Source organism: Primulina eburnea, chromosome 17 (assembly GCF_022965805.1).
Source record: "Primulina eburnea isolate SZY01 chromosome 17, ASM2296580v1, whole genome shotgun sequence".
NCBI classification, from domain to species: Eukaryota; Viridiplantae; Streptophyta; class Magnoliopsida; order Lamiales; family Gesneriaceae; genus Primulina; species Primulina eburnea.
This window is the reverse complement of record NC_133117.1, coordinates 25,034,645-25,060,604: the sequence shown is the minus strand read 5'-3', so window position 1 is coordinate 25,060,604 and position 25,960 is coordinate 25,034,645. Positions and strand designations below refer to the sequence as shown.

The following is a 25,960-nucleotide window of genomic DNA, read 5'->3' as shown; positions in this document are numbered from 1 at the left end:
ATGTAGAGAGGTTAGTCTATAAAAGGAACATTACAATCAAATCAATCACCTAAATGTTATATATATATATATATATATCAATTTTTACTAATATTTTACTCAATTAAGTTAATTACGCCTTTAATAGAAAGGATCGAATTTCCCAGAGGCATCTCCGTTTGACATAAAGATATTTAATTTGTAATCTCCAGCACTCGTGTCAGCCACAGAACGCTATCCTACGTGTACGACCAGATAAGAATCAGATAAGGCCGGGGTTTCCACAACCCTCAGATGGATTCACTCCCAGAATCCAACGGCCAGCGTTTCTCCATCCCAATTATAGCCTGCTCTATATCCTCCCCACCACAATTTGCTACACCCACCATAACTCCAACTCCATTTCTATCTTTCCTCACAAAATGGCCGCCGCCTCCACAGCCGCCGCCGCGGCATCCTCCTTCATCGGCACTCGCCTCCCAGTATCCCGATCCGGGTCGGTCAGGGTTCAGGCACGGTTCTCATTTGGAAAAAAGAAGAAAGCGGCCGCCAAGAAACCCGCGAAGAAGTTCTCCACTGACCGGCCGTTGTGGTATCCCGGCGCCACAGCTCCCGATTATCTCGACGGGTCCCTCATCGGAGACTACGGTTTCGACCCGTTTGGTCTGGGCAAGCCCGCTGAGTACCTGCAGTTCGAGTTGGACTCGCTTGACCAGAACCTGGCCAAGAACCCCGCCGGTGACATTATCGGGACCAGAACTGAGGCCGCCGACGTGAAATCGACGCCGTTCCAGCCTTATAGCGAGGTGTTCGGGTTGCAGAGGTTCAGGGAATGCGAGCTGATCCACGGCAGGTGGGCCATGCTCGCTACTCTCGGCGCCATCACTGTGGAGTGGCTCACCGGTGTTACCTGGCAAGATGCTGGAAAGGTACGTTTTTTTAGGCTAATAACTTGTACTAATTACAATTCTTCAAACAAGAAATGGGTAATTGTGCATTCATAATTGACTGATAACTTATATTTTATATGAAACTGATATCTTATGTTTGGACGAAGTTTCGAATTTGAGACTCAATTATAATAAATTTAGATTGAAAAGTTTTGATATTTGTTTAATGAGAAAATGCTAACCTTAGCATAATTTTAATGAATATATTTGAGAATAAAACGTGTAATCATAATTTACGGATTTATTTGTCAAAAAATAGAAAATATATGTGTATATATATCAGAAAATACGGCTCGTTGCAATTGAAATTCATCATAATATGGACCCAATTTAAGGTAATCGATTAGTTAACATGTTGGTTAATAGTATTTTTCTGAAACACCTAAAAAATCATGGACCTGTCAAATTATGTATCGAGCAATGGAAATATTTAAATAGCTTATATCTGTTTTACGGTAAATATTTAAAGGAAAATGATATGTGTACATAATGGGTTACATAGAGGCTTACATGTAATTATTAATTAATTATTAAATTACATATAAAACTCTCACCCTAAATTGATAGACTACCTATTCTATTAATTATTTCTTCTCCTATCTCAGCCCTCACTCCAAATCGATTGACCGTATCTTTCTTGTCCTCTCCCAACCCTCGCTTCCAAATCCATATGCGGTAAAGACGAAGAAAAAATCGAGATCATAGAAATATTCTATTGCTTATCGAGATGACCATCTATTCTCTTTGTTTTACATCTTTATTACTGTAAATTAAGGCTAGTTTTTTCTTCCAATTTGTTGTTTCGTTTGTTTTAGATGTAGATTCGTAAAAGAGATTGTAGATTGTTTCGTTTGTCTAATTCTAATTTTGGCAATATAATAATTTATTATTGTAGTTACAATCATTAATTTTTTTTAATTTTAAAAATCATTACTATTAATTTTTTTATATAATTTATTAAATATTGAAAAATATAATATTTATCAAAATATATTTTTTTTTTAAAAAAATTGTATGATAAATCTCAGGACTTGCATTAAAAAAAACAATTTAATATTATTGATAGGAGAAGAAATAATGAATGGAATGTGTAGTCTATCAATTTAGGATGAGGGTTTAATTGTAATTTAATAATTAATTAATAATTACATGTAAGCCTCTATGTAACCCATCATGTACACATAGCATTACCCATATTTAAATTGTACACAGGTTGAATTGGTGGATGGATCCTCATATCTTGGGCTACCGCTCCCATTCTCCATGACCACGTTGATATGGATCGAGGTGTTAGTCATCGGGTACATTGAGTTCCAGAGGAACGCCGAGCTCGACCCGGAGAAGAGGCTTTATCCGGGTGGATCCTACTTCGACCCATTGGGCCTCGCGTCCGACCCGGAGAAGAAGGCCACCCTCCAGCTCGCGGAGATCAAGCACGCCCGCCTCGCCATGGTCGGGTTCTTGGGCTTCGCCGTGCAAGCCGCTGCCACGGGCAAAGGCCCACTTAACAACTGGGCTACCCATTTGAGCGACCCACTCCACACCACCATTTTCGACACTTTCGGATTTTTCTCTTAAATAATTAGTGCCTCGTGTGTTAAATCACAATTGCGAGTTTATTGTTGTCTTGTAAAGATTGTAACACTCCTGTTTTGTATCGATAACTTATAATTCTGTGTCTCTAGGAAACGTGATGTGTCTCGTGCAGGCATGACAACTTTTCTCACAAGTTTGGAGCTCTGCGGGAAAAACCCGAAACGAAAGTGAAGATATCCGAATTTTTGGGTTCGGAATCGAGGAATTTTTTTAAAATCCCCAAAATAGTTAGGGACATATATTAGATTACTATCCTATATCCAAACTCACCTCTAAAATAATAACAATAATAAAATAATAATATTATTATAATTACTATTAATAATATAATAATAATGTTATTTTTTAAAATATTAATATTAATATTATCATTAATAATAAAAAAAAATAATAAGTTTTGATTTGAGAAATACTCGAACCTGTCTTCACTTGGTCCAATTAATATTTTTGAATCGGAGATGATGACGAAGATGAGAAGTTGATCTTCGCAGTTTTAGGTTCGAAAAAAATCGGAGATCGTAACAGATATGAGGGTGGGGATGGAATTCGAGGTCGGGGATGTAAATGGCAAATCCGTCCCATTGTCATCCATAGTCCCGTGTAATGTGACGTAAAATTATCCGAATATCGATTTCTTTTCCTTCCGACTTCTGACCGAGGTGTGTTCTTACCGAAATTCTCGGTCTGGTTCCCATTGTTTTTTTTTCTTTTGGGATGAAATTAAATAATAAATCTTCTGAAGAAGCACCCCTATGGAATCCAGATGAAGCTTTCGATTGCTTCAATTCTTTTAGTTCCTCAATTGTGTTGTAGGAATATCATTCAACCCAATCCAATGTATTTATTAATGAAGGTAAAATAATGAATTTTAGATTCTTTCTATTTTATTATATTTTTAGATTTTATCTGAGAACATCTCAAATTTCCATTGAAAGTGGTTTTTGAACCCCATTGATTTTCGAAATCATTCTTAAAATTTCTGTTATCTAGCACATAAATCACTTTGGCACCAAGTAAAAAAATTTGCAGTTATTGCGTAAATCTTGATGTTAACGTTATATAAAAAGTAAAAAGTAATACTATTAGCATAAAAAATTGTATACTAATCCGTGAGACGAGTCAACCCTACCCATATTCACAATAAAAAGTAATACTCTTAGCATAAAAAAATATACTTTTTCACTGATGACCCAAATAAGAGATCCGTCTCATAAATTTGACACATGAGAACATCTAACACAAATTTTTGCCTTATTATTTTGTTTCATATTTTTCGTTCAACCATTATAAATACTAACAGATTGTGATATACAAAATGCGTGTGTTTCTTATAAAAAATCATGAATGGTGCAGTTTTTTTGAAATTTATATAAAATTTATTAGTTTTTGAAATTAAATTTATAGGAGAGAAAAATAATATATATAAAAAATAGTATAGATTATATAGATATCGAATCAATGTTAAAATTTAAATCAAAACCATATTTTTCTTTTTAACTTATTTTATTTTATTTAAAAAAAGACTAAAGCAAGAAATATCTTCTTTGCCATTTATTTTTAGCAAACCATATGTGATTGAAAAACATCACCTCTCAGTTCTTTAACTATTAAATATTTGAATATATATACCATATGTCAACTTATTTTTGTATATATGATGGTCATTCAATTTTTTTTAAAAACGTATAACACGTGAGTACATGTAGCGAAATTTATTGTTGAGGATCGATGTAGAGTTTAGAGGGGGGTGAATAAACTCTTTCCTTTGACGAAAGTTTTTGCAAAGGGTGATAGAATCCTGTTAGATATTGTAGCTGTTCTTGTTCAAGCGTAAGTCCAGCAGATCACAATAATAAGTGCGGAAACGATCCGATGGAGTAAGGTGAAAACAGTAATAACAGTAGGCAGTAGAACAGTAGTTGTTTCTGGAAGTTCGAAGATAAAATCTTCTACGTCTCCCCTTCTTCTGTTTCCAGAAGGTATCACTAAAAGACTTTGGATTTTACAGTACACACTTGTACATACCCACTTCAACAGGACTTATCATTTGCCTACTGAAACTCTTAGTATCTCAACACAATAAAAACGAAACAACAAAGTTGTGGGGCCTCGGGTCCGATATCTAATACCAATAATTATAAATGCAACAAACCAAACGATTTAGTAAAATACATAATTTGTAGTTCACAAATCCACATAACATTTTCAAAATAATTTAATTGTTTCAAATGTTTGAATATAAGTTTCAACATGTCAAAATAAACTAGTGAACCAAAGAAATCAAAACATCATCGCATAGCTCCTAAGACCCGAGAATCCCACTCTAACTCGTGTCTCCTCGCCTGGAGCTGGACTCTGGCATCCCAAGCCTCGCCTCACCTACCGTCAAGCACATGAAAACAAGAGGTAGCCGACATGTCGGTGAGTATAAACCCAGTATGATACAATCAATAACATATGAGAATTAAAATGACAAATAGTTCATATGAAATTCTTAAAGATGCAATATAATGCAATGCATGATCAGAAGCTGTGGGCTATCAATAAATATCAAGATCAAGTGAATCATCTGGTCATAGGGTACCCAAGGGAATAGAATCACCCAGCAACATCCACCGACTCATCCGCTCGGGGTGGATTGCTGTGTTCTACAATCCCAGGACTATGGTGCGCCTATATAGAGTATTCAGGCCATAGCAGCGACCTCCGCATACACTATGCCAACTCAACTATTGCCCCATACGTCCAACAAATAAATAAATCAAGGCGACCTCCGCCATATCAAATCTGAATCAAAAAGTGGCTCAATATGCAATGTAATGATGCAAATCAATATCATCATTTCGATATCATAATCAACTCATCTCAATACAACAATCATCATCAAATCACCAATAGTTCATCGAGCCATAGAGTTTTCAATTTAAAATAAAAATGATACTTTTACCTCGTATGTTACCGACCGTAACATACCTTTCAAATATTACCAAAAGAAGATCGAAATGTGTAGGTGAGAAGTGTTGAACCTTGGAATTCTACTATAACTCAAGAACTTTGATCATCTATCAAAACAAAGTAGTTTTTGTTCAAAATTCATAATTAATTCAATACTGCTTCGAATCAAGATCCACAAATTGGATATTCAAGAAAACTCAAATCCCAACAATTTTGTAAAGAAGTAATCCGTATCATTTTTTAACCGTAATATGCCATAAAAACATTCATTGAATTATTTTGTCAAACACATGGAGTGCGTGCTAAAGAGTTAGCTCCTCTTCAATTCCATTTCTTTTCCAAAATATCAATGCATACAATAGCATCAATCATTATATTAACAACTTTACCTCAACACTCAAACCAAACAACCCATTGTTTTCCCTTCAATCACTAAACCAAGGAAATAAGCTTTCTTACCTTGCTTATAAACTCTTGAGGAGAAGAACTTCTAATCTCCAAGCAAATATTAAGGCTTCAATCAAAGATTAATGTCTTGGAAGAAATTGGATTGAAGGAGAATGAAGAACCCTAGCTCTAAACCGATGGAAAGAAATGAGGATGAGAATAAATGATACAAAAATCATTCCCCAATCTATTTTATACCTTCCAAACCTCAAAACACGTTTTTGGTACAAGTGCTGGGCGGCATGGCGCGTGTTTTGGCGCAGGGGCGCGCACCATACTGCCCAAACACCAAAATTTCAGCAATGGGCGCGCCATAGCACGGGTTCTGGCGCAGGGGCGCACCATATTCTGTCCAAAACGCATTTTTAACTTCAGAATTTGCGAAAGTGGTAAACTACAAAGTTGTAGCTCTATGTCTTGGCTTGCATCTTCCCGAATTTCAGGTCATTTGGAGGTCTGCGTAAAAAGTTATGCCCATTCTCTTAACATGTGTCATTGTAGGAACGACGATACGCACGACACACTTCGGGCCGCTTTTGGCTCGTCTTCCCTAATGATTTGGCCAAAACTCAAAATAAGAAAGTTATAGCCTTATGTCTTATCTTTCTAATGAAAGTGGCCTCACGTTGACATTGGATCAATATACAAAATATTATGCTAAAAACCACAACTACTGTCACATTTTTCACACCGTTTCTGCACTTCCATTACCTATTTAGCTCAAATTCAACCTTTTATTCTACCCATCCATTATCTATTCCATTCTATAACATCATTATCATTCATACCATAACGTAAGCCAAGAACCATCACAACTACTGCCATATTATATCAAAATTCGGGCATTACAAAAGTTCTGAAAAAAAACCTGTTCCAGTTTACAAACTCTTCTCAAATATGTAATAGCGCGATAATGATTGTAGAGAGAGATAAGAAACAGTCAGCACAATATGATCTCAAAAGATCAGATAACTTAAGTGAAGCGTGTGCTGCTTTTCTGTATGTTGAGTTTTAAAGATGATAAGAAAATCTGAGTGCTCAAATCAGCGTTCATATATTAGAAATAAGCTCGTAGTTTTTGGTAACTTGTAAGCGTCGTTGATCCCGTGTATTTATAGAAGTCTTGAATCCAACATCTATAAATAAAAACGGCTTTTTTGACTTCTGGTAAGATCAGCTTTATTGCCTAAAAGAGTTCCTGCAAAAAGGCTTTAAAACAATCAGTTTTGTTTTATACCAAAATAGGTTAGACATATTAAATGACTTTGTTCACCATTAATGAAGCATTTAATACTCATACTAGGTTGAGTAACGGTAACATTTAATATAAGATTGATTGGTTCTGATCGAGTAGAAGTCAAGTACTGCTTCTAATTTTCTAAGCGGATAAGTACTCGAAGAGTACTGCTTTTAAACTATCTGCATGTTTTATTCATGCGATCTACTGGTTTTGACTATCATCACCACAATTAAATTAAGTCTATCAATTTCCCCCTTTGCGGTGATGTCAAAACCAAGAAGATTAGTCAAGATGAATATAAAAGCAGATTGTCTTAAAAGGTAATTGATAAGAAAATAAACAGTAAAACAGAGTTCAGAAATCGTTAAGGAGTTTAATCATCTATTCCAATATCTCAGAACAGGGTATCCTCATCCTGAGGATCTTAGTTTCCAAAAGATGATTCTGCATGATGCCCTCCTTCTGTCATTCTTCCTTCTTCTTCTGGTCTGCCTTCTGTTTCCCCTTTTTGGCATCAAATCCCTGAACGCGAGTAAGTAAGAAATCCACTCGTCCAGTAAGAGTAATAAGGCCATTTTGAAGTATCTCCAGAATTGGCATTTGATTCGAAACATGTTCATTTAGAGCTTCAATAGATTAAGACTGGGACTCAATCTTTTCGTTGATAGTTTCGATCTTGGAGTCAGTAGCCACAAGTTGAGTTGAGATGAATTGAAGGGACGAGTCATGAGCAGAAATAGTACGAGAACATCAGTTTGACCGAACACGAGGTTAGTATGACTTGTCAAGACATTTTTCTGGAAGAGATCATATTCTACTTCAAGCTTTGACAATGATTCTGCCATTTTAAGGACATAATCCATTATGCGTTTGCGGAAAACTTCGGTGGTACTGACCTCACCAGCACGATCAAAAGATAACTGCTTGAAGATTTCAAAAATCCTATCAATAGATCGCCTCATTGTTTCGATCTTAAACTCAAGATTGAAATGCTCTTCTTCTTGGGAGAGGCTTCTGGCCAGTAAGCATTGCTTGATTTCAGCAATGTGAGAAATACAAGTCCGGAAGTCAGCAAGATGGATAACCAGTGCAGTAGAAGGGACAAAATCGGTAGGAGCAGTAGCAATTGCAACGGGCTGCTCAACGCTTCCAGTTGTTCGGTGTCTAGAATGGATAAAGATGGATCATTCAAAATGAATTCCATTGCCACTCGATGTTCAGCAGAGAAGATCTCTAGATTTGGAAAAGATTGAGATTGAGTAGCATATGAATCTGCCATGGGTAGATCTGCTGGTTGAACTGTTGGTTGGACTGCTGGTGGGACCACATTTTCAGCCTGAGTTGCTTCTGGTGTAGCGGAGGCAGTAATAACAATGGATTCAATTACTTCGTCCACCAAAGCCAATTCTCGAACAGAAATAAGAGACGAAGATTGAATAGGTCGCGTAGGTGATGCAGGAGTACTGGAGATTTTAGCTTTTGGAGAAGCTGTAGTCTGTTCCTCAACTGGCTTATTCTGATTAAAGATTGGAACAAAACCTACTGAATACTGTAGAGAGTCTTCAAATGTCTGTTCCTGAACAAGAAGTTGCTCATTCAACATTTTCAAACGGTCAGTTAGAATGAAGATCACTGTCTGATCTTGAGCAGCAGTGGGAATCAATGCATCAAAATTTGACTGAAGAGTCTTCAACACAGATTCTAGCTTATGTCGTTTAAGCTGCTCAAGAATGAAGCCGACGTCTCATTGCTTCAATCACGTTTTGAGTCTTGGCAAGATCAAAAACTCTCTCCTCGTATTTCATCAATCTTCCAAAAGTTCCTTTTGTCCTGAAATAGGAGAGAAGATGAAAAACCCGAACCTTATGCCATTCGTCGAAGAACTTCATGCCTTCATTGGCAGTTCTCTCAATTTCCTCGATGTGAAGATCAACACCAGTTAAAACAGATGATTTGGTGCCATGAGATTGTGGTTCTTCAACGAGTTTTCCTTTGCCTTTATCAGAGGATGATATAGACATCAGTGGTCTAAATGCAGAAGACCCAGCGGAGGATTCCCGAATGACAACTCCAGAAGTCGGTCTGAAGACTGGGGTGGTAGATGAAGTGGTTGAAGCTGAAGTAGCTGCTGGTCTAGAAGCAGGGACTGATTTTGGCATAGAAGAGGTGGCTTCTGGGAACACTTGTCTCAAGGGGAAAATGTCTAAATCAGTGATTGCAACTGTTTTCTTGATGCGAACAATAGTGCGAGCTTTCTTCTTGCTAGGGTTTACTGGTAGAGAAACTTTGGTAGGAGCAGCAGACTCCCCAGATACCTTTTTGTCAGAATCAGTGGAGATAACCACTCTTTTCCTTTTTATTTTCTTCTGAGTTCCTTGAGCCTCAGTTTGAGCATCTCCCGCTTCCTTCTTCAAGGCAATGAACTCAGCAACAGATGGCTTTGGCCTTAAGGCAAGCACATTGTCAGCATCAGCCATAGTGACGTAAGAACCGTCCTGCTCAGTAGTAAAGGCAAAACCAGCATCCTTGAGCATTGTGCTGAACTGAACAGCAAAACCAGAACTCTTCCATAACACCATATCCTTCATTATTCGAAACAAGAATGAACTCCAATCCACTTTATACCCAGAAGTGATGGAAATCATCACCTGAACCTTTTTTTGGTCAGCCGATCAAACGTTCTGGCTTTCACCAATAGTGATTTTTCGACAAAAAGCTTCTTAAAACAGGATGGAGAGAGTTTGTAATGCCCGAGATTTTTATCTGTTAATCTGTGAAATGATTTATTCTGAATTGATATAATTAGGAGAAGATTAATCGGGACACGATTTGATTCAGCATGAGAAGATGTAAGTGCGAGGGCAGTACCTCTCGCGCACATGGGCGACATGATGCGCGCACATGCGCGAAATGGACAGAATACCTCGCGCATATGCGCGAAGTGAGTACGTGCATATGCGCGAGCTGTGCGGAAACCAAATGACAATTCCAGAGGACCTCGCACATATGCGCGGAAGATGGGCGCGCATATGCGCGAGCTGTGCGGAAACCAAATGACAATTCCAGAGAACCTCGCGCATATGCGCGGAAGATGGGCGCGCATATGCGCGAGCTGCTGAGAGACTTATCGCGGAGACCAGTAGGTCTCGCGCATATGCGCCAGTTGAGGTCGCGCATATGCACGAGACGTGATGCACAAATAGGAAGCCAAACGTCCCTTGTAATGCAATATATATATAAAGAAACGTTCATTTCCCTCAAACATTCACTGAGAAGGAACGAGGAACTTCAGAGCTAATTTCCAACTTTTGATATTATATTTTGATTTACGAAGAATCCGCCCGTCAAAATTTGAATCCGACTTCAGTACTGTATTTCTATTGACGCAGGCTTCAACTGGACGTAAGTTTCTTATGTTTTTGGTATGATTTGAAATTATGGTATTGCCAGAATCAGATAGGATTCATATATGATGTTCTTGACATGTTAGACATCGTAGAATCGAAGTCAGATTGAGAAACAGATTGATTATGGAATTGTTATGATTTTCAGAATGGAATTGATTGAGATTCGATATCGGATTTGTATCGTTATTGATTATAAATTGTGGTATTGATACCTGTTGATATTATATTGACGAGGATATCGGGATTGTTCCGTTATGCCGTTGATTTGAGTTAGATTCAGATTGATAAGATTCGGTATTGATTTGAGCAGTATATTAATATTGTATTTCTTGATGTTTTCATTGCCAGATTGAGTATTTACAGACTTCGAATTCTAGATTTGAACGCTGTGAGAACTGCGATTAAAGAAAGGTATAAGTCAATGTCGAACCGGCAGAATGACTCGAGTGTGATATACTTGAGTTTCCCTAAACCACATACTTATTGTTATTCTGTGCATTGATTTGAATTGATTTTCTGATTCTATTGATTTATAGAAAGCATTTATTAGACGATTGGTATTGTGACAGACGGGCTGATGGTGATGGAATCGTCACTGGCCCATTGCACATTGTCACCGAATAATGATTGGCGGAAGTGCCAAAGTCTGTGACGGATAGGTCAAGACACCAGATGTTTGGTTTATATCGATGTTTGATTAGAGGTGGAATTTAATTCTTTTACTGAAATTCGATATAGGAATGCCAACGTCTGGAAATCGGATCCCTAGACTAGGAATGAGTCTAATTTGAGATATGGATTCATGAGTTGAATTACAGATTTATATTGAATTATGCTTTCAGATTTTGATTCATATTACTGATATTTGTCTCATGTTTTATATTGATTATATGATTGCATGTGTCGTTGATTTATATTGAGATATATTTCTCACCGGAGTTATCTGGCTGTTGTCGTGTTTGTATGTGTGCATGGAAACAGGCGGGACATGATCAGGGTCGAGGAGATGAAGAAAGATCGGGATTAGAGTGGAGACTACGAACTTGGATTGTAGATAGGGTTTGAACACTTGACATGTAGTCGTTAAACCTTAGTTTTAAATGATTGTATATGGTACAAGACTTGTACTTTATTTTCGAATTATATATTTAAATGAATTCCATTACATTCCACATTGACACTTGTATTTTTTTTAAAAAAATTTAGACCCTGTTTATTGTAAGTGATTTAATTATTCCCACCGATGATTAAGAAATTAATTAGCTTCCGGGTCCCCACAGAGTTCCTCTCCAGAAGCTGAGAAATTGAGTAGGGCAGTAGACATTTCCTCCTTAGAAATGCCAGAAAATTCAGATAAACCAGAACAAGACAGAAAGAAATTTGATCCCAGTAATGCACCGTCGATGGAAATAGATGCGTTTCCTTGAGAATAGATGATATTTCCTTCTTGTACAGTTGCTTTGGCATAGAAATCCAAAAGAGCAGTTTTGTATATAACGGCAGGTGCCTCCAAAAATTTTCTGAGACCGGATTTATCAATAGCTTGAAACATCTTGCCAAGATGTTCATCCTTGATAGTTACGACGAAAGCAAAGTTAACTTGATAAGCGTTCAAATTGTAAGCTCCGGTAATTTCTGTGAACAAGATAAATTTGAAGTAAGATCTGTAAGAGACATTAGCAAGAGAAATCAGTAGCTAGTAGGCAAAAGTTTGGAAGCGTAAAAAGTAAAAAAAAATGAGAAGAGCGGTTAATATACAAAAATGTACAGCCGTCAGTGAAACACAAGGACACATGTCAATATGTTTGCGGTTGAGTATTTGAAAAGTTAAACAGTGGGTGTCAGAGAGACTAATTATTTTAAAATTTTGAAGGTAATTAAAAGAGCGGGCTGTCCAATTGGTTACTGAAAATATCCAGAAGAGGGTTTGTCGTTTTATGATAATATCTATTGGAAGTTACAAAGTACTGAAATATTTCCAGCACTTTAATGAAGTTCAGTAGACATATTGTTTTATCGAAAAGACAAACATCCTTTCAGCTTCTAACAAAGCAAGAAAATAACAGTCTGAAAACAATATGTTCCCCCTGAATTAATGCAACTAATAAATGTGAAGATACGAAATAAGAGAGAATGACAGATAATTCTTGGTATTCGTGTAGTCAGATAGCCGTCTCTTCAGCTTCCCAAGTCTTTATATAAGTGCCTGCAAGCTCACAAACTAAATCATTTATACTTGTATCAAATCAAATGGGTAGAACAAGTAATCTCTCGGAGTCTTCTCTGGAGTCTGAATCAGCAGAAGAGATCCAGAGGCAATTTCCAGCGTCTCGTAATAAAATGTTTGAAAACATTTTTTTTCAAGATATAAAGACTTTGGAAGAAAATCCTCAGTTTATAATATGAACAATCAGTTAGATCGTTCAAAATTATTAGGACTAAACTGTGGAATCACCTCTTCCAAAATCACAATCATTTGAAGAGAGGGGATCCCAACAGTCCTCAGTTAGATTTTTGTTGAAGTACTTCAATCTGCTGATATCAACAAATGTAGTAGATAAATGTTATGTAATGCTTCAGTTTTTATGAATGAAAAATCTCATTTTGACATGTCTTTGTTTATCTACTGCTTTTATTGATTGCGTAAATAAATAAGGGATAAGAAAAACTTAGTCTGAGTAAATCATTGGACGTTTCAGTTGACTTGAGACTCATCAACTTTTTCAACTTTAAATGTAACCTGTCTATAAATAATACAACAACAATGTTAAAGAAACAACAATTTGACATGTCGGACTCAAGCAATTCGGATGCCCGTAGCAGTACTCGTGTCTTGGTAACACAAGAAACACTTCCTCATTTGGAAGCTTTGAAGAAGACCATTGAGGAATATATCTGGATAAAGATCATGTCTTCATGGTTCAAAGTGCAAGATCTTCAGAATATACAACGAAATGGTTTGACTCCTACTGCTGCACAAAGAGCAACAACAAGGAAGTACAAACGAGAGTTTGAAGTTGATCATGTTTCCGAGCTTGCTACTGATAGAGTTCTGCTTCAAGTGTGCTCTGGAAGGAATGGCATCAGCTAGAAAAGATTTCCAAGTCCTTTAAAAGGATTAGGAGTCATGAGTTGAATAACCACTACAAAAAAAAATGTTTCTAGAAGCGGTGTTTGAGGAGCACTTCTTAAACCGCTCGTGCAAACTGAACAACAAAATAGGTTTTACTTAAACCATTTCTATTTTCTTACTTTTAGGAGTGGTCACATAACCGCTTTAGTTGCACAATTTTTAGTACTAATTTGTATCAACCGCTGCTATAAATTTCTCCTATTGATTTAGCTATTAGGACCATTTTGGAAACTACTCTAATTGAATATTTTTAACAGCGGTTTCACAAAACCGGTGTTGTGGACCGCCTTTATAACTCTGTCGTATAAACCGTTTCTATACATTGCTCTTGTTGATATAACTATTAAGAGCATTCCGGAAATCGCTCATATTAAAGATATGTAACAGCGGTTTTCACATAACATGTGTCATGGACCGCCCTTATAACTCTGTTTTTGTAGGATTGATTTGAAAATTGCAGCTATTAAATACATTTAGTAGTAGTCGTATAAACCCTTTCTATACATTGCTCTTATTGATATAACTATTAAGAGCATTTCGGAAACTGCTCATATTGAAGATATCTAACCACGGTTTCACATAACCGGTGTCGTTGCCCGCTTTTATTGCTCTATTTTTTTAGGATGGGTTTATAAATTGTACCTAATAAATACTTTTAGTATTGGTCGTATAAAACGCTTTTATAAATTGCTCTTATTGATATAATGATATTTGTCGTTTTTACGTGTTTTATTGCATTAGTTTTAGTTGTGTTTGCATTGTGCATGCATGCATTTCATTTACATTTTGTTCATTTTAGAGTAATCAATTGCATTTTATCATATCTCACTATTGTGTGATGAAATTTCAGGAAAAATGACCGGGAGAACTAAAATCGGAGCCAAGTGCCAAGTCGATAGAAAGGTCGGCGCTCGAGCGGTAGTTTTCTACCGCCCGAGCGCGAGCAGTGATCCCCAAAGAAAAAAATACAGAACTACCGCCCGAGCGCCACCTATTTTTGGAAAATATCAAGTTCGATTCCATTCCCTAATTTCGGAGGTGGCTGATATGGAAGGAATCTTAGACGTTTTTGGGGGGAATTTTTTCAGATTCATGTTGGAGCCGTCAGAAGTTTGGAGAGCACTTTAGCGCTTGGATCGAAGAATTGAAGATTCCGGACATCGTTTCTTGCGTTTTTCGTCAACTCTAGTATTTCTTATTTAGTTTTATCATTTAAACTTTATTTTGTTTATTTTGATTATGAATTTCAGTAGCTAAAACTTTATTATTTGTTGGGATTAAAGGGGATCCTACCCCGAACGTTGAATTGAATTAATTTATATTTCGATTGTGCGTTTTACTTGATTTTACTACTGTTTTGTCGTGTCATTAAAGCGTAGCTAACTTTAACGACGTTTCATATCACGAGTGAGTTCGAGAGAATAACGAGTGATAGGATCGAGTAGTATAATTCACGGATCTACAATTTACATAAATATATGAAATTGGATACGTGCCGATAGTCATAGTCCTTAGGGTCGAAAACTAGGGGATTTCATAGGTCGAAATGCGATTTGCTCTTGATAAATAATTAAAGATATTTAATTACTTCATTGAGTAGAATTAGTTTGGCATAGCTCGAGAGAGTGTGTTCAATAGATTAGGAAATCCTGTCGGAAGCGTAGATCACGATCGAACGAATTAATTAATTAACGAGGGGTAGGTGAACCGAGATTCCCAACAAATCCATTTTTCATTGAATTTTACTCAACCATTTGAGACATTATATCTCATTACTTGATCTTGAATCTTTCGAATTGCATTCTTATTTGATTTTAGTAGTAATAAAACAATCAAATCACTTTTTGTTGCTAAAAATAAAAATTGTAAAACACAGTCTTCAGTGGAACGATACTCGTACTCACGTACACTATATTATAACTTGACATCGTGCACTTGCGATTAATTTTTGAGCATACAAAATAATATTTTATTGGGGATTTCACTGTGCAAGTTTTGCTCGATCAAGTTTTTGGCGCCGTTGCCGGGGACTGTTAATCTACAATTTTATTTTTAGTTATTTCCTTTAGCATTATTTTATTTCTCTTGAGATAACACTTCATATTTTATTACAGATATCTCTTCCAGTGCATGCCAAAGTCACTTGACGTGGAGCTTGAGTTTGATCCTGAAATTGAAAGAACCTTCCGCAGGAGAAGACAACAACAGAGGCTTAAAGAACTGATGGAGAGACACGAGCCAGAACGTGAGGAGGAACAGCGTAAAAATAGACAAGTCGAGATGCCACGTCGCATACCGATGCTGGAGTATGCCCAACCTTCTTTGGAGGGTGCACGCCCTAGCATTGTGAGACCTATCGTGCGGGCAAATAACTTTGAAATCAAGCCAGCCATAATCCAGATGATTCAGAACACAGTCTAATTCGGAGGAACTGCAGTGGATGATCCAAACACGCACATCGCGGATTTTCTTGAAATCTGCGATACTTTTAAATTCACTGGAGTTTCTGATGATGCTGTTAGATTGCGTTTATTTCCTTTCTCCTTACGTGATAAAGTTAAAGCGTGGTTAAATTGTTTGCCTGTAGGTTCGATCGCTACATGGGAGGACATGGCGAAAGCATTTCTCATCAAATACTTCCCTCCCTCCAAGACCATGAAGCTGCGGGCAGACATTACAACATTCGCTCAATTCGATCAGGAATCGTTATATGAGGCATGGGAGCGCTTCAAGGACCTACTACGAAGATGCCCACATCATGAGTTGCCACTTGGGTTAGTCGTTCAAATATTTTATTACGGTTTGCTTACTCTTAACCGTACTATGATATATGCTGCTGCTTGTGGGAACCTTTTGAGGAAGACTGCGGAAGAAGGATATGAGTTGTTGGAGGAGATGGCTGCTAGCAGTTATCATCCTCAATCTGACAGGAACAACCAGCGGAGAAGTGCAGGAGTGCACCAGGTAACTGATTTTTCTGCTATTACTGCACAACTTGATGCTTTAAACAGGAAAATAGACGGCTTGAATGTGGGTAGCACGGCGATGCGTCTTCAAGAGATATTCTGTGAAAAGTGTGGAGGGGAACACTATGCGAAGGACTATCAAGACGACAATCCATTCTATATGCAAAATGAGGCACCAGTGAACCAAGTGGGAGTCCAAAACCGCCCAAGGCATGACCCTTATTCGAACACATACAATCCTGGGTGGAGGCAACATCCCAACTTCTCATGGGGCGGTCAAAACAGTCAGAATCGACCGCAAGGAGGACAACAATATGGCAAACAACCGATGTACAGATCCGATCCTCTTAGAGAAGAAAAGTCCAACTTGGAGCAAATGATGTCTAAGTTTATTTCATCCACTGAAACTAGACTTCAAAATCAGGATGCGTCGATTAAGGGACTTGAAAATCAGATTGGTCAATTAGCGAAGATGATAGAAAGTAGAGAGCAAGGCACCGTGCCAAGTAACACAGAGACTAATCCAAAAGAGCAAGTGAAGGCTATTGAGTTGAAAAGCGGGAAAGTTTTGGAGTCAAGGGAAAAAGAGAAAACTCAAACAGTGGATGAGCAAACTGCGACATCTAAAGGTAAGTCTTCTAACTCCACACTAGCACCCACTGCACAACCAAAAATTGTTATTCCTCCACCTTTCCCTGCAGCATTGAAAAAAGCGAAACTGGATGCACAATTCGGTAAGTTTCTTGAGGTGTTTAAAAAGTTGCATATCAATATTCCCTTTGCCGATGCTCTAATGCAAATGCCTAGTTACGCTAAATTTTTGAAGGATATTTTAGCTAATAAGAGGAAGTTGGAGGATCACATGACAGTGAACTTAACGGAAAATTGCTCCGCTTTGGTGCAAAACAAAATCCCACCGAAGCTAAAAGACCCAAGGAGTTTCTCTATTCCTTGCATGATTGGTGATGTTGTTTTTCATAAAGCATTATGTGATCTTGGTGCAAGTATTAATCTGATGCCATTTTCTGTGTTTAGGAAACTTGGGTTGGGAGAGCCTAAGCCGACGAGGATGTCCTTGCAACTGGCTGACAGATCTGTCAAGTACCCCCGCGGAGTGATTGAGGATGTGCTAGTGAAAGTGGACAAATTCATTTTTCCTGCCGATTTCGTGGTGCTCGACATGGAGGAGGATACAGAGATGCCCCTCATTTTGGGAAGACCATTCCTTGCGACTGGCAAGGCACTGATTGATGTACAAGAAGGGAAATTGAGATTGCGAGTGGGCGAGGAGGAGATTACTTTTGATGTCTTTAATGCACTTAAGCACACACTGCATTCTGATAGCTGTTTTAGAATTGATACTTTTGACTCTCTTGTTTCTCACTATGTGCAGGATGATTTTAGGGACCCTTTAGAGGCCACTATCACTACTGAGTTGAGAGAAGAGGAATTGGACGATGAGAAAACTGAAATTGTGGCACATTTCAATGCCAACCATCCATGGAGAAAGCCAATGAGGATGCGACTGGAGGACCTAGGAGAACGCAGAGATTTGATCCATCCAAAGTCGAGCATCGAGGAGCCACCGACGCTTGAGCTCAAACCCTTACCTCCGCACTTAAAGTACGTATTCCTAGGTGAGAATAACATGTTGCCTATCATTATTTCTGCTGCTTTGACAGATGCTATGGAGGACAAATTGTTGCAAGTTCTCAAAGAGCACAAAAGGGCATTCGCTTGGAAGGTGGCAGACATCAAGGGAATCAGTCCATCGATATGCATGCATAAAATCTTGATGAAAGAGAAGTACTCACCTCTCGTGCAACCTCAAAGACGACTGAATCCAAAGATGCAAGAGGTAGTAAAAGCTGAAACCATTAAGCTTCTCGATTCAGGTATTATCTATCCTATTTCCGATAGTGCTTGGGTAAGTCCAGTTCAGTGTGTGCCTAATAAAGGTGGGATTACGGTGATCACAAATGAAAAGAATGAACTTATTCCCACGAGAACTGTTACGGGGTGGAGAGTGTGTATTGACTATAGGAAGTTGAATGATGCCACCCGTAAGGACCATTTTCCCCTTCCCTTTATTGATCAAATGTTGGAGAGATCAGCGGGGCATGAATTTTATTGTTTTCTAGATGGGTATTCGGGGTATAATCAAATCACAGTTGCACCTGAGGACCAAGAGAAAACCACTTTCACTTGTCCTTATGGCACGTTTGCTTTTCGCCGAATGCCTTTTGGTCTTTGTAATGCACCTACTACATTTCAGCGCTGTATGACTGCTATATACCATTATATGATTGAAACCTTTCTTGAAATATTTATAGATGATTTTGCTATCTTTGGTGCAACGTTTGATGAGTGCTTGCAGAATTTGAGATCCGTGTTGAGAAGATGCGAGGAGACGAACTTGGTGCTCAATTGGGAAAAGTGCCATTTCATGGTACAAGAGGGGATTGTTTTAGGGCACAAGGTTTCGGAGCAAGGAATTGAGGTGGACAAGGCAAAAATTGAAGTCATAAAGAACCTACCACCACCAGCCTCAGTAAAGGGAGTTAGAAGTTTTTTAGGCCACGCCGGTTTCTATCGGCGGTTCATCAAAGATTTTTCTAAAGTTGCCAAACCTCTATCTTCTCTACTTATGAAAGATATGCCCTTTGATTTTAATTCTAACTGTTTGCAGGCATACGAGGATTTAAAGGAGCGCTTGGTGACGGCTCCTGTCTTGGTGGCACCGGATTGGGACATGCCCTTCGAGATCATGTGCGACGCCAGTGACACTGCAGTGGGGGCCGTACTTTGCCAGCGGCGAAACAAGGTATTTCACACAATTTACTATGCAAGTAAGACCTTAGATGAGGCTCAATTGAATTATGCAAGAACTGAAAAGGAATTACTTGCAGTAGTATTTGCACTTGACAAATTTCATTCATACCTTGTTTTGTCCAAAGTAATTGTATTCACTGACCATTCTGCCCTTAAATACTTGCTTGCTAAGAAAGATGCAAAGCCACGCTTACTTCGGTGGATCTTACTGTTACAAGAGTTTGATTTGGAAATAAGAGATAAGAAAGGTGTTGAGAATGTGGTGGCGGATCATTTATCTAGACTAGAGCTTGTTAGTAATGAATGTGTAGATCAAGCTATTAATGATTGGTTTCCTGACGAGCAACTGTTTGAGATGAAACATTGTCCATGGTATGCAAATTTCGCTAACTTCCTTGTCACAGGCACACCTCCACCAAACCTATCGTTTCACCAACGAAAGAAATTCTTTTCTGACGTGAAATACTATTTTTGGGAGGAACCGTTTTTGTTTAAAATTTGTGCAGATTCCATGATAAGACGGTGTGTTGCGGAGGAAGAGTTTGATCAAATTCTCAACCATTGCCATGACAGTGAGGTAGTTGGTCATTTCGGACCAACAAGGACGGCATCCAAGGTACTTGAATGTGGCTTTTATTGGCCAAGTCTTTTCAAAGATGCTCGTTCTTATGTGCTACATTGTGATAAATGCCAGCGGTCAAGTAACATCTCTAACCGTCATGAAATGCCGTTAAATAATATCATTGAATGTGAGGTTTTTGATGTGTGGGGAATAGACTTCATGAGACCGTTTCCCAGTTCTTTCACAAAAAAATACATCTTGGTTGCGGTTGATTATGTGTCTAAGTGGGTAGAGGCGGAAGCATATGCCACTAATGATGCTCAAGTGGTCCTAAAATTTTTAAAGAAAAACATTTTTAACCGATTTGGAACACCACGAGCAATCATTAGTGATGGTGGCACGCATTTTTGCAACAAAATATTTGAAAAACTTTTGAGCAAATATGGTGTCACACATAAGATATCTACCCCCTATCACCCCCAGACGAGTGGGCAAGTGGAGGTGTCTAACCGAGAGATAAAGCGAATTTTGGAGAAAGTGGTAGGTGTAAGTAGGAAGGATTGGTCGGTGAGATTAGATGATGCTCTTTGGGCATATAGGACTGCTTTTAAAACACCTATATGCACTACACCGTATAGGCTTTTGTTTGGTAAAGCATGTCATCTACCTGTAGAGTTAGAGCATCGCGCATACTGGGCCACAAAAGCACTGAACTTTAATTTTACTGATGCAGGTGAACAGCGTTTGCTTCAACTAGATCAATTGGAGGAATTCCGGAAAATAATCTAGCACTGTCATACAAAGAAAAGACAAAGAAGGCTCATGATAGGCGGATCATCGAAAGAGAATTTAAAGAGGGTGAAAGTGTCCTACTCTACAACTCCCGGTTGTGACTGTTTCCCGGAAAATTGAAGTCACGATGGTCTGGTCCATTCGTGATTTCCAAAGTTTATCCATCGGGAGCTGTAGAATTAAAAGATGGGAAGGATGGGACATTCACGGTCAATGCCCATCGCCTGAAGCACTACATGGGTGGCACAGTTGAGCCACAACTTGGAATCACCCGGCCCCAAGACATGCCGAACTAAGACCGGCCGACAGTCTAGCTCTCGACGATAAATTGACAACTTACTTTTCTTTCCCTTCTCTTGCATTTAATTTAATTTTCTTTTTCTTTCGTGTCAGCATATTTTATTTTACTGTTGTTTTATATATTAAAAAAAAAGGTTTGCATTTAAGCAATTTTGGGCAGAGAGGTTCGCGCTCGAGCGGTGAAATTGTACCGCCCGAGCGCGAACGCTTACCTCGGGATAATATTTCCCGAGAGGTTGGCGCTCGAGCGGTATTTTTGTACCGCCCGAGCGCGAGCGCGTACCTATAGAAAATTAACTCCAGAGAGGTTCGCGCTCGAGCGGTAGTTTTCTACCGCTCGAGCGCGACTGCTTTTTAAGTCGCGAATCCCCTTTCCCCTTTCATTTCTGCGCGCCCCTACCCCCCAAATCCCTAACTCTCCCTCACTCTCCCCTTCAATTTTTGTGTGCAGGTGGTCGATTTCTTCCCCAAATATCGGCAAGGCGAATCTTCTTCGTAGGAACACACGCATATTCCATCAATCGGGTCTTCTTCTTCGGCCATCATCTTCCCCTTCAACTCTTCCAACACAATGGCTCCCAAAAAGCAAAAAGGTAACCTCGGCTCCTATAGTTCATCTTCCGCCTTTGATAGACATCGTTTTGTTAGTATGGAGGCTAGGGCTAGATACGAGCATGCCAAAATTCACCGAAACCCTATAGCCGGGAGGGGAGTCCGGAGACAGTTTGAGGATAGACACTTGGGTATTTCTTTCGACTTGGAAAGGCGTGAATGGAGCCAATTCGGAAATCAACCTAATGCGGCGGTGGTCTCAGTAGTGCGCGAATTTTATGCAAATGCGGCGGAGGCGAGAAATGGTAGGGTGTTTGTTAGGGGTAAACAGGTCCCGTATGACTCGGTTACGATTAATACACTGTTAGGGACAGCGGAAGTTGACGACTCTCACTTCCAGACATTAGTCGCCAACCCAAATTATGACACCATTCTCGCAACATTGTGCCATCCGGGCACGATGTGGAAACCCTTGGGCGGCTCGCCAAGTTGTTTTGACGAGAAATATTTGAAAGCTGAAGCTGCCCTTTGGTATTTATTTGTGGCTCGGAGAATGATGCCGGTCTCGCATAAGAGAGAGGTCCAGAAAGAGCGGGCGGTGCTGCTTTATGCTTTGACCGAGGGTTACGCCATCAATGTGGGAACACTGATCAATTCGCAAATCACATTGAGTGCCAACAACAGTCATGTGGGCTTGTTCTTCCCCACCATTATCTCTGAATTGTGTGCGAGAGCGGGAGTGGTGTTCCGCGATGATGAGGAGTGGTTGCAACCTAGGAAGCCTATTTGTGTGGACGACCTCCAGCGGAAACGTGCTAAGCGAATCAGTGAATTCCCCCCTATGGAGGGAGAAGCCGGTGGATCTAGCACTGCCGTCCCACGTCGTCTCCCACCACAACCCCGCAGACGAACTCAAACTGAGAAGATGGATGAAAATCTCGCCTTCCAAGCGCATCAGAGTCAGTTCAACTCTTACGTCACGGACCATTTATCTCACATTGACTCCATGATGCGCTCTTTGCTTGTGCACGGGGGCGTTGACCCGTCGACCATTCCACCGACTCCGCTACCTCCTCCCCCATTCCAGTTCCAGTATGATTATTCTCAGCAGGGGGAAGCCGCAGGAGCGCCACCGCCGGAGCATGAGGAGGATGATTTCTGATCAGGGGAGTTTACTGTTTCCCCTTTCTTTTTATTTTGCATATTCTGTCTTTGCACTTACATTCATGAGTTTTTATGTTTTTGGTGTTTGTTTCGTTTTGTGCAATGAGGGCATTGCACAACTCTAGTATGAGGGGGGGGGTTTAGATTGTTATGTTTGCTTAGTTATTCGTTGCATTTATTTTGTTTAGTGTCGTTTATGGTGAGAAGACATAGTTTATGAGCCAATGATGAGGTTGGAATGATTGTATACAAAAGTATTGACTGGGCCATTTCACGAATGGTACTCTTGATTGTTAAAGCATGAATTTTGGCACAAAGTTTGAACTTTTTGAGCACACATGTGTGGGGACTAGAATTTTGTAGGAATAATGGTGAAATTTGAAGGTTTTGTGTGGTTAACTTGAAAGGCATCATTTATGAGTTGATTTAGCATGTAAACCCGTGAAAATAAGTCACTAATTGGGACCTTGAATGAGAACATTTGATTAGCCTTGAACTTTACATATACCCCCGTTTCAATGCACTGAATTAAAATATCATACCCCTAACCAGCTGTAATCCAAAGTTATATATTCTTAGCCTAGAGAGTACATGCGTGAAAATTGTGCATCAAAAAAAAAAAATTGCTGAAATAACAAAGTTTCTTGCAAAAAGAACTTTGAGAAAAAAAGGGGAGATGTAAGGTGAGGGGGAGCCGAAATGAAAGGAATGAAATTCTATTCCTAGGCTAAAATTTGGATATGTAAGGAGACGAGGAAAGTCAGACGAAAAGTCTTGACGATTGCACAATGAAAATGATCGGTGTACTCCCAACTTTTAGCCATTTGAGCTTATTTTCCGTATTTTTGACACCCTTATTTGCACTTAGGAATTGAATAAAGTTCAATTTATGGTTAGTGATAAATTGACACGGGGGCGCATGCTAGTGAGACTTGTATTGAAGTGTTAATTGAGTGACTCGCATGATTTGATGATTGATCTATTTGAAATACGAATGACTAGACCCATCATGACACACACACACGTTCAAATTAGTGTCAAGATTTATGTGTAGATGAGAATGAGTATTCGTTTGTGATTTGACTTGATTATGATTTGTACGTGGGAAAGTTCACTGAGGCATGAGCATGGAAATTGTTAACTCACCATTGACATTTACTTGTGTTGGTTATTTCTTGTTTGAGTATTTTGTGTTTGTTGTGTTTGTTTAGAATCTCGTGCTTTAACCTATTTTACTTGAGGGCAAGCAAAAGGTTAGTATGAGGGGGTTGATATGTGTCGTTTTTACGTGTTTTATTGCATTAGTTTTAGTTGTGTTTGCATTGTGCATGCATGCATTTCATTTACATTTTGTTCATTTTAGAGTAATCAATTGCATTTTATCATATCTCACTATTGTGTGATGAAATTTCAGGAAAAATGACCGGGAGAACTAAAATCGGAGCCAAGTGCCAAGTCGACAGAAAGGTCGGCGCTCGAGCGGTAGTTTTCTACCGCCCGAGCGCGGGAGGTGAAAGTCCGAGGAAATTTACAGAGAGTTTGGCGCTCGGGCGGTAGTTTTCTACCGACCGAGCGCGAGCAGTGATCCCCAAAGAAAAAAATACAGAAGAGTCGGCGCTCGAGCGGTAGTTTTCTACCGTCCAAGCACGAATGCCGCACTTCCCAAGGAGATTTACAGAAGGTGTGGCGCTCGAGCGGTACTTTTCTACCGCCCGAGCTCCACCTATTTTTGGAAAATATCAAGTTCGATTCCATTCCCTAATTTCGGAGGTGGCTGATATGGAAGGATTCTTAGACGTTTTTGGGGGGAATTTTTCAGATTCATGCTGGAGCCGTCAGAAGTTTGGAGAGCACTTTAGCGCTTGGATTGAAGAATTGAAGATTCCGGACATCGTTTCTTGCGTTTTTCGTCAACTCTAGTATTTCTTATTTAGTTTTATCATTTAAACTTTATTTTGTTTATTTTGATTATGAATTTCAGTAGCTAAAACTTTATTATTTGTTGGGATTAAAGGGGATCCTACCCCGAACGTTGAATTGAATTAATTTATATTTCGATTGTGCGGTTTACTTGATTTTACTACTTTTTTGTCGTGTCATTAAAGCGTAGCTAACTTTAACGACGTTTCATATCACGAGTGAGTTCGAGAGAATAACGAGTGATATGATCGAGTAGTATAATTCACGGATCTACAATTTACATAGATATATGAAATTGGATACGTGCCGATAGTCATAGTCCTTAGGGTCGAAAACTAGGGGATTTCATAGGTCGAAATGCGATTTTCTCTTGATAAATAATTAAAGATATTTAATTACTTCATTGAGTAGAATTAGTTTGGCATAGCTCGAGAGAGTGTGTTCAATAGATTAGGAAATTCTGTCGGAAGCGTAGATCACGATCAAACGAATTAATTAATTAACGAGGGGTAGGTGAACCGAGATTTCCCACAAATCCATTTTTCATTGAATTTTACTCAACCATTTGAGACATTATATCTCATTACTTGATCTTGAATCTTTCGAATTGCATTCTTATTTGATTTTAGTAGTAATAAAACAACAAATCACTTTTTGTTGCTAAATGTTCGATAACTGAAAATAACAATTGTAAAACACAGTCTTCAGTGGAACGATACTCGTACTCACGTACACTATATTATAACTTGACATCGTGCACTTGCGATTAATTTTTGAGCATACAAAATAATATTTTATTGGGGATTTCACTGTGCAAGTTTTGCTCGATCATATAACTATCAGGAGCATTCCGGAAACTGCTCATATGGAAGACATGTAACAACTCTTTTCACAAAAAACGTCGTCGTGGACCGCTTTTATTGCTCTAGTTTTTAGGATTGTTTCTAAAATATATCTATTGTATACTTTTTAGCTTTTTTTTTTATATACATATAGTGCAAACTGCTCTTGCTGATATAACTATTAGGAGAATTTTGTAAACTGCTCATATTATATATTTTTAGCATCTGTTTTCTCAAAAGTGGTGATATGAACTGCTTTTGTAGCTCTATTTTATGATTAATTTGAAATTATACCTATTGAATATTTTTACAACTTTTTTGTA

The 25,960-nt window shown here is 38.7% G+C and overlaps 1 protein-coding gene and 1 non-coding gene across 2 annotated transcripts; one reads left to right on the top strand and one right to left on the bottom strand.

Annotated features, from left to right (window-relative positions):
- Nucleotides 1-347: 347 nt before the first annotated feature.
- On the top strand, nt 348-2,609 carry LOC140818224 (chlorophyll a-b binding protein CP29.1, chloroplastic-like). Its single transcript, XM_073178119.1, has 2 exons — nt 348-908; nt 2,142-2,609. The coding sequence occupies exons 1-2, from the start codon at nt 402-404 to the stop codon at nt 2,505-2,507; spliced, it is 873 nt and encodes a 290-aa protein (XP_073034220.1). The 5' UTR covers nt 348-401; the 3' UTR covers nt 2,508-2,609.
- Nucleotides 2,610-16,366: 13,757 nt separating this feature from the next.
- On the bottom strand, nt 16,367-16,472 carry LOC140818894 (small nucleolar RNA R71). Its single transcript, XR_012115125.1, has one exon. It is a non-coding gene; the product is annotated as a small nucleolar RNA R71 (small nucleolar RNA).
- Nucleotides 16,473-25,960: the final 9,488 nt, after the last annotated feature.